This window comes from Schistocerca nitens, chromosome 3, assembly GCF_023898315.1.
Source record: "Schistocerca nitens isolate TAMUIC-IGC-003100 chromosome 3, iqSchNite1.1, whole genome shotgun sequence".
NCBI classification, from domain to species: Eukaryota; Metazoa; Arthropoda; class Insecta; order Orthoptera; family Acrididae; genus Schistocerca; species Schistocerca nitens.
The window spans coordinates 278,161,303-278,171,496 of NC_064616.1; the positions used below are offsets into that span (position 1 = coordinate 278,161,303).

General features: G+C 44.6%; 1 protein-coding gene across 1 annotated transcript in view; it reads right to left on the bottom strand.

The window, feature by feature from the left end:
• LOC126249178 (protein tipE) overlaps positions 1-9,844 on the bottom strand; it is a 509,628-nt gene extending 499,784 nt beyond the window's left edge. The window contains exon 1 of the mRNA XM_049950833.1: positions 9,480-9,844. Coding sequence (XP_049806790.1) covers positions 9,480-9,844 — 365 coding nt within the window. The remainder of the gene's footprint in view (positions 1-9,479) is intronic.
• Positions 9,845-10,194: the final 350 nt, after the last annotated feature.

Below are 10,194 nucleotides of genomic sequence, written 5' to 3' on the forward strand. Positions count from 1 at the left end.
TTCTCAGAAGCTGGGCTCGGTAACCTGTGTTAACTGACATAGATGTCTAATTTGTGAATACCAAAGTTCTTCACTATACAAACGTCTCTGAAGATTTTCAACTCGATCTTCAACGATACGAGTTTGAGTTTTGTTCGTCACGTAGAACCCATATGCCAGGGGAATATTTATGAAATGAATATAGTTCCCCTGTGTTTAAACAGTGTAATAGCAATTAGGTACCCATGTAAATGTTTGGTGACACCTGCATCAGCAGCTTCGTTCCACTCTGGGTAGCTTCCAATATGGGCAATTTTGTTAGTTTAAATCTAACTGTATACCTTAAATATAACTTTAGATCAGTATTAAGTTTCCAGAATGAGATTTTCACTCTGTAGCGGAGTGTGCGCTGATATGAAACTTCCTGGCAGATTAAAACTGTGCGCCGGACCGAGACTCGAACTCGGGACTTTTGCCTTCCGCGGGCAAGTGCTCCACCAACTGAGCTACCCAAGCACGACTCACGCCCCGTCCTCACAGCTTTACTTCTGCCAGTACCTCGTCTCCTACTTTCCAAACTTTACAGAAGCTCTCTTGCGAACTTTTCAGAACTAGCACTCCTGAGACAAAGGATATTGCGGAGACATGGCTTAGCCACAGCCTGGGGGATGTTTCCAGAATGCGATTTTCACTCTACAGCGGAGAGTGCGCTGATACGAAACTTCCTGGCAGATTAAATCTGTGCTACTTCTGCAAGCTTCGCAGGAGAGCTTCTGTAAAGTTTGGAAGGTAGGAGACGAGGTACTGGCAGAAGTAAAGCTGTGAGGACGGGGCGTGAGTCGTGCTTGGGTAGCTCAGTTGGCAGAGCACTTGCCCGCGAAAGGCAAAGTTCCCGAGTTCGAGCCTCGGTCCCGCGCACAGTTTTAATCTGCCAGGAAGTTTCAGTATTAAGTTCTCCATCAAACCATTCGTGAGCCTCAAAATGTTCTATGTGCCTGCGTCACTAAAGCGCATGCACTGCAAGGTATTCATACATTTTATCTTTTACATTTACCATAAGAAATCTAAAACGAGATGAAAACTCATCAGAGCGCAGTTACTCGCTGTGGCTTGACAGGAATATACGAATTCCTGTTTAAATATTGCTCCAACCACCGCATCTGAAACAAAATCAAACCGTATGTAAATCAATAATAATAACAGTGAACACCTTAATAACATATTTTGATTTAATGAAAAAAAAATGTAATTTGTTCTCAGCCGTACTCGTGTCTTGCATATTAGTGTAATATGACACTCATATATTGACGGGTCATTTGCCTCCGTTGCTATCGAGCGTGAAATGCGAATGATACACATTTTTGTGGAGAATCAATCGACAACAGTAAAATATTTTATGTTCTTCAGAGCGATGATCGGTATCTGACGCTTTCGGCAAAGGTTGATGAAGAGCAGGGGCGCCGCAGCGGCCGCTACCGGGTGCGAGCAAGTGGGTCCCGGACAGCGCTAGTACGTGCCGCGTTCGTAGGCAGATAGTCCGAAAAGAAATCCTTCGTAAAAATGTTATTGGACGGAACCGTTATTACCAGTGTGTCAGAAAGTGGAATCACTGTAGCTGTGCTACTATTGCACTCAGGATAAAGGGCGCTAGAAACGTTTAGACAAGTATTGGGTGGGGGACTGATGACCTTAGCTGTTTAGTCCCCCTTAAACATCCCAACAACCACCACCACCACAAGTATTGGGTTCGAAACCGAGATGTTGTTGCACTCTGAGGACACGCTGATTACCGCTTTTTGTCTTCTCATTGTCTTTGTTATTGTTCTCGTCATGTGACCTGCGTGTACGTCACATGATATCCCTTAAATTTCATCTCTAAATACCTCATTCAGTTTTTTTATTATTATTACAGAGTACACCCAGTCCTCTGACCGAACACACTGTGCTACCGTGCTAGCAATTTAGACCATGGGCATATACATAGCTTAACGTCTCGAATAGTAGACAAGACCTCCTCCAGGAACTGCCGCAGCCTACAGTGTTGTCATGTTCTTTGTCCCACGTCACGATCGTCGGGGTTTTGGACACAGCTGCAGCCGGCTGCCGGCCAGGGTTTATGTCAAAGAGTGTATAGTGGAATGAATTTTGATGCGCTCTTCTCCAGATGTGAGTTCTTGTTCTCTCTCGACGAGATAAGGATAGCCTTCAATCTCTTTGATCAAATTATTTAGCTCAGTATGAAACTGGGCATCCTAGGTTTGCACTGGTGGCGTGCGTTTGAGTGGGGATCTCTTTAATACTGCACGACGGCAATCATTCATCATCCTGAAAAATCTCGTCGTATAGTTGTGGATTTGTTTGTAATCCCCACGAGTCAATTAAAGGAGAAAAAATTTATCGTACTCATAGGGCTTCATCACATCATATACAATATATTGAGACTCATCCTTCTTCCATTGCTCCATAATCTATGTTTTACGGCTTTGGCCCAGAATATCCTGTTACTGGCATCTGAATCACTGATGTAGGATTTGGAATTCCTACTACCCCTTAAATTCCTATCTTATGGAGCTCTATTCGTGTCGATTTGGTGCTGCCGGGATTCGAGAGTAAGACAATCAGTTCCGCACTGATTTTTTATGCTGCTGTCCTCTTATTTTTCATCAAAATCCGCTTCAGTTACCGTCTGTCCAGATCTCTCATTACTCATTTTCGTACAATTTGTGGTTCAGCGTGTGATGTTTCTCCGCATCCCTTGTATGATGCGATATAACTCTTCGATACGGTGCCTCTTGAAACACGAAGAACTTCGGCTACCGTGATTGCGGAACACCCACCATACGAGCAACAACGATTTTCCCACGTTCGAATTCACTTAACTACGACTTAATGCACACAAATATACACAGAATACTCCTCTGACCGCAAATGACTTCCTACGCCCTCAGTTATCTGCTGGGTGTTTTCCTCTATCTGCCTTCCTCTACAGTTCTTATCTTCTACAGCTCCGTCTAGTACCACAGAAGTCTTAACGCATTTCCAATGCTCCTGTGTCTTCTTCTTGCAGTGTTTCCCAAATTTTAAATTCCTCGTCAATTCCGTGGAGAGTCTCCACATTTCAATTATCTGCTGGGTGTGTTCCTCTATCTGTCTTCCTCTACAGTTCTTATCTTCTACAGCTCCGTCTAGTACCACGGAAGTCTTAACGCATTTCCAATGATCCTGTGTCTACTTCTTGTCAGTGTTTTCCAAAATATTCAATTCCTCGTCAATTCCGCGGAGAGTCTCCACATTTCTTACCTTATCAGTCTACCTAATTTCCAACATTCGTCTATAGCACTACATTTCAAATGCTTCGATTCTCTTCTATTCTGGTTTTCCCACAGTCCATGTTTCATTACCATATAATGCTGTGCTCTAAACATACATCTCAGAAATTTCTTCCTCAAATTAAGGCCTATGCTCGAAGCTAGTAGATTTCTCTCGGCTAGGCATGCCCTATTTACCTGTGCTATTCTGCTTTTTATATCCTTCTTGCCGCGCGGGATTAGCCGAGCGGTCTAAGGGCGCTGCAGTCATGGACTGTGCGGCTGGTCCCCGCGGAGGTTCGAGTCCTCCCTCAGGCATGTGTGTGTGTGTTTGTACTTAGGATAATTTAGGTTAAGTAGTGTGTAAGCTTAAGGACTGATGACCTTAGCAGTTAAGTCCCATAAGATTTCACACACACTTGAACATTATCCTTCTTGCTCCATCAGACATGGGCTATTTTGCAGCGTGGTTAGCAGAATGGCTTAATTTCATTTATTTCGTGATCAACAATTCTGATGTTAAGTTTCTCGTTGTTCTTCTCATATCTGCCGCTTCTTACTACTTTTGTCTTTCTTCGATTTATTCTCAATCCACATTCCGTACTCATTAGACTGTTCATTCCATTCAACAGATCCTGTAATTCTTCTTCACTTTCATTGAGGATAACAATGACATCAGGAAATATTTATCATCGATATTCTTTCACATTCAATTTTAATCCCTCTCTTAAACCTTTGTTTTATTTCCGTGATTTGCTTTTTCGATGTGTAGACTGAACGGTAGTGACAATGACTACATCCCTGTCTTATATCTTTTCTAATACGAGTACTTCGTTCTTGGTCTTCCAGTTTTATTGTTCGATCTTGGTTCACGTATATATCGTACATTACCCGTTTTTCCCCAAAGCTTACCCCTGTTTTTCTCAGAATTTCGAAAACGTTGCAGCGTTTTACATTGTCGAGCGCCTTTGCCAGGCCTTATTGTGCTTCAGTCTTGCTTCCATTATCAACCTCGACGTCAGAACTACCTCTTTACTGCCTTTACCTTTTTTAAAACAAAACTGATCGCCGTCTAACAGATCCTCAATTTTCTTTTCCATTCTTCTGTACATTTTTATTGTCAGCAACTTGGATGCGTGAGCTGTTGAGCTGACTGTACGACAATTCTCGCACTTGTCGGCTTTTGCTTTCTTGAGAATGGCGTGGATGACGTTTCTCCGAATGTCTGATGTTATACCACCAGTTCTATATACTCTACACACCAACGTGAATAGTCGTTCAGTTTTCGCTTCCCCCGATGATTTTAGAGGTTCCAACGGAATGTTAGCTATCTATGGTGTCTTATTTGATCTTAAACGTCAATCTTTGGTTTTCTTGCTGCAGACATCATACCATCACTTAAAACAGTGTGTGAATAATTTTTTTAAATATATTGAACTGTGCGTTTCGCATATACTTTTCAATCTAGGCATTTACGTGGTTATAAAAACAGAAATAAAATGCGCAACACAATTAAGGGATCACTCTTTCGGAGCCTCGTAATTGTCTCCAACTGTGACGCATAGGTTTGAAATTTCGCTCAAAGGTGCCTGCAACATTCCTCTGTAGCGACGCAAAAGCGTGGTGCCCCACGACGTAACCCTCGAGGCGGCGACGCTTCAAACACTAACGTGTTGATACGTGCGAGAAGAAGACCAGAGCTCAGAAGTTTATGAGATTTGTAAGGTGTATTATTAATGTCACACTGGCACCAAATTTCCCCATAGTTTTTCCCAATGCCCCCGTGAACGTGTAACACGATGGAAAGGTCGACACACCCCTTCTTCAGAACATTTCACCCCTTCTTTGACTCCACCGCGACTGTGATCAGAAAAGTAACGCCCTGCGTTGAAATAATTCGGATTTCATACGGGTGACAGCCGAAAATATTTCAGACACACCATCGCTCAGAATCAATACGAAAAATTTTCAGGGAGTGGTATAAACGGCGTCAATGAGAACAACTTTGCTTGGGGCGTTGATTCCTGCACATACTGCGGTCGAAATCTTGAGTTCGCAATGCAATGAGTAACAGGACAAAGCTCTTGGCAACTTTTGACTCTGCTGACACCAGCCGGACGATCCGGCTCTTCTCTAGGGACATCGTGGGCCAGCAACCCCATTCAACGTGATCGCACCCATTTGAAATGCAGTGCGACCACTAATTTGGCTCTGGTGTGCAGGGTGGAAACTCTAGGGAGCGTTAAAACTATTCGACGAAATTTGAATGTAATCCCAAGCAGCAGCAAAGGATGCTAATGCTTTCACAGCGCTCATATTTCGTGCCCTCATGCGCTGTTATCATGGGGAGTTGGGGTTGGTACATTCTCACATGTGTGAATAAAACGGCGAAGCATCTCTCTAAGAGCACCTCGTTCGGCAGCACGTTCAGTGTCACCAGCCCTTCCTTGTTGAGCATTTGAAAATCTACCTGTACAGAGACAAGCCATGATGTAGTCCTCGGCGCCTGCAGGTAGGCAACGCCCTGCCATCCCTTCGATTCTACCAGCCCGCTGACAGGGGCTAGAGTAGTATCATGCAGGCGTCTAGGACTCCGTCACGGCTTGTCTCTGAACAGGTACATTTCTCAATCGCTCACCAAAAGAGGGCGGGTGGCAGCAGGGGTGTTGCCTAACTGGATGGCCTTAGAGGGACACTTTGCCGTCTTATTCACGCATGTGTCAATGTTGCTTTCCCTCCTCCCCATGATCACGCCAGAGCAAGGTGTGAAACAGTAGGGCTGAAAAGCATAAGCGTCCTTTGCTGCTTTGGATCAAATTCAAATCTCTTCGAATAGTTTTAGACGGTACTTAGTGGTTCCACCCTGCACACCAGAGCAAAAGTTGCGGTCGCACTGCACTTCAAAGGGCTGCAACCAAGTTCTTTGGGATTTCTGGCTAACAATGTCCTTAGAGAAAGGTTGAAACGTTCGGCGGGTGGCAGTGTGAAAAGTTGTCAAGTACGTCATCTTGTTACTCGTAGCGCAGCGAATGGTCGTTTTCGACCACGATGTGTGTGGGAATGAAAGCCCCAAAGACATGGGTGGTTTCATAGACGCCTTTTACGTCATCCCCTGAGGTTTATTCATGTTGATTGTGAGCAGCGGTGTGTCTGAAATGTTTTCTTCGGTCACCAGTATGAAATCCGTGTGATTTCAACGCTGGGCATCGCGGTTCTAACCGACCGCAGAGGAGTCAAAAAAGAGGGGCTGAAATGTGCAGAAGAAAGAGTGTGTCGGCCTCCACATCGTGTGACACGTCCACAGGGCGTTGGGAAGAATTAATGGTGAAACTAAGTGCCAATGTGACATCATTAACCCACCTTACTACTCACATGAGGAAAACAATAATAAAACCTCCAACTGACGCCCATCTTATTAGAGATTAGCTCTAAGTGTAGCTTGGTACACATATGGTAGAGATTGGTTCCTGTCACAGACTATTATGCCTTCAGAAGTGCTTTATTACAATATCAAAGACATGTGCATCATAATGTGATAAATGGTAATTAAAACAGTTTTTCTGTGTTCGGATTGAAGTATCAAGCAACGGTGATTCTTGTAAGGAAAGAGTCGACGAAGAAATGCGCGAATCGTTACAGCCTTAAAGGTGCACATGAACACATCCGGTATTAACTTTAATTTTATCGTTTTTGGTGATAGGCTGCGCAGTTTTATAGAATTAAATAAAAATTATAAATCAAAAACCGTAGCTTCGATCGACTAGGACCCTCTTTCATCGTCTGATGCGGCCTAATACCGAAATGGTTTTATTCAACATTTCCATTTAGTTACAGCATGAAGTTACCTAAAACGTTCTATAGATAGTGGTGGGTAACTTCAGCCGTAACCTACCTTACATACGAAACGGAAAGACAGAGTCCAACACTGGAAGCAGTTTTTCCTCAGATCTCGAGTATTCAAAATCGATTCTGAGCCTAGAAACGTATTACTTCGTCTCTGGTAAATCTCGCACACTGAAAATTTGTGTGCAACGAGAGAAATGCAGACAAAAGACCTTGGCATGTCGTCCATGAACATGATAAAAGTAGATGAAGTGAGACTCTTACAATTACGTGTCGTCTTCTATACGACACACACCGGCATGCGAAGCACAAATGCAAGTGAACCAACTGTTCCACGCTACCTATCCGTAGATAGGACAAATGCGAAAAAGGAAGAGGATTAAAGTTTAACGTTACGTCGATGATGGTGCCATAAGAGACAAGGAATAAGATTGGTCTGAATGAGAAGATGGCAGGAAATTTTTCGTGGCCATTTCAAAGGAAGTATATGGCGCTAGTCTTAAGTGATTCAGGGAAACAACATGTAAAAGAAATCTGGAAGACCAGCCGGCTCTTTCAGGCTCGTTTATCTCGAATGCGGGTCTAGAATTTTAATGGAGTGAAGGGTGAGTTCTACGATGAAATAACACATTGAAGTGATAGTTTATGACATTTCCCGCAGCCTTTTGTTTTAAATGCTGAACTCACGATAATTCTTGGGCGGTTGCCGACAAAAGATGTTTGGAAATTTATTCTGTCGTATTCTCGTTCAATGATGGCAAAATTTCTTACTTCTTTACGCGTCTTGTTGATAGCATGGTTAACTGATTCACGCTGCATAGTAACTGTGACAGAGCAGTGAATTCGCTGCAGATTATCGGCGGTGGAGTGGAAATCAGAAGGAAAGGGGCGCAGCTTTTATTAATGAATAGATTGCAGAGAGGATTTTGCGCGGTTGAGGACCAAACTCAGCCGGTTTGGCAAATGGTTTGAAGACCTGAAATGTGATATGCGTTACTCGTAGTTTAACATGAGAGATCGACTGTGCACCAGCTGTATACGCGAATGAAGAAGTATTTCTGGCTTGGTTTTTCCTCCCGAATTGAACCAACGGTGCAGACTTTTTCTGTTGCTGTCCGTAGACTACTTTCCTTTAACTACCGGTTTTTTTTTTTCAGATACGTTGTATATACAACCTACTTTACCTCACGGCACTGTCACATACCCATAAAAATTTTATACATAGTGACAACGAGCGAGAAAGCCACCGCTTATAGAAGCGATAATTTTGACGATCTTTCGCAGTAGAAATTAGCGATGATTGATAGTAAATTCCTAAAAACTGGAGCAGCAAACGACTTCTCCTACACCCCGACGAGGGCCGTCATTCTGGAGACAGTGTCGCCGATGTTAAACATAAATATTACGACTAATGGTCTTTCTTTATACTAAAGACAGGTAAACAGCGTGTTCATCAGAGTTACTGGCTATCATCCGTGCCACACCTCGTTCTCAAATTCTAATCTAATACCTAATTACTGCAAATCGCAGTCCGTCATCAGGCTGGAACTTCAGTTTTAATTGAAGATCATGAACTGTGATTTGTAGTAATTTCATACGGATATCAAGATGATCTATGACTGTGGTTAAAACCGGTGATTCGAATAAATGTAAGGAGTGACTCAGAAGCTGCATGTCCTACTTTATAAATTAAAAGTGGGCACGGCGTCCTCGGACGTTATATCTTCGGTTGTTTCTTTCATCCGTGGGAAAACTTTAATTGTTGTTCCTGTAGGTCTGCTGTCCTTACAAGAGCGAAAGTTGTACTAAGAACTAGAATTTGTATTGTGGTTCAAATGGCTCTGAGCACTATAGGACTTAACTTCTGAGGTCATCAGTCCCCTAGAACTTAGAACTACTTAAATCTAACTAACCTAAGGACATCACACACATCCATGCCCGAGGCAGGATTCGAACCTGCGACTGTAGCGGTCGCACGGTTCCAGACTGTAGCGCCTAGAACCGCTCGGCCACCTCGGCCGGCAATTTGTATTGTATTGAAGTGTCAAAGAATATCGTAGTTGAATTATTCATAATGTACCGCATAAAGATGTCTTCAGAAATGCACTGTAAACATTAAAAAATGAAACCAACAGTGAGTGGTTATTGTGAGTTGTTCATTTACGGGACGTTATAGTCCCAAGTTTTAAAGTTCAATAAAGGCACTGTTTATTGTACAGCTAAAATTTAATCTCCGGACCAGAAGCCGAAGTCCGTCCGCTTAGGAGGAGGCGCAGCAACCTTCCGGAACCGGCCACTGGGCAGCAGTCCTGTAAAAAAATTAAGTGCGTAGGCGGAATCGGCACTTACCGTACAGTGACACATTCAACTGGGAACGGGTAGAAGTCGGCAGCCAACGTGGAGATGGCAGGGTCGACGTAGAGCGGCACCAGGAAGAGCAGGGCGCAGCCAGAGAAGACAAGTGCGGTAGACAGCACCCAGGTGCCGTACCACCATATGTGCTGGCGGCAGGTGCGGGTCGTGGGCGGCAGGGAGGGCCCCGCCAGCGGCAGGGCCAATGTTCTGCGCGTCCGTCCCGCCAGCTCGCCGAGAAGCAACTCCGAGCTGCCGCGACTCCTCATGGCTCCGGCGCGCCAGCCCAACTGCCCCACCACCGCGGACCCCCGGCGCCTGCGGCCCAGCGCACCGAGCTGCGCATGCCTTACGCGCTCCATTCACAAACGCCGGCGCCCCTTCCCGACCCCTGACGCCCACATTCGCTGAAAGCCGAGGAAAAACGCTCGCCGCTTCGCTGAATGGCGTCCTCCGGTGCAATACTGCGCACTCGAGCCAACTCGCGCCGCATAAATGATCTCCGCGGACTCGCGCCGCCGGTGCGACGAGTCGAGGTGCTCTTCTGGCTAGTGTCGCCATTAATGTTAATTTTTAGCGCCTATTTGGCACGGGGAAAAGCAGTTACTGTACTAGGCTGCCACAGTTTCCGTTCGTATTACTCCTTTGAGATAGATGGGCATACACGAAATCACGTAATGTACTTCAAATCTGTCTTTGCAACTGCTGAAAA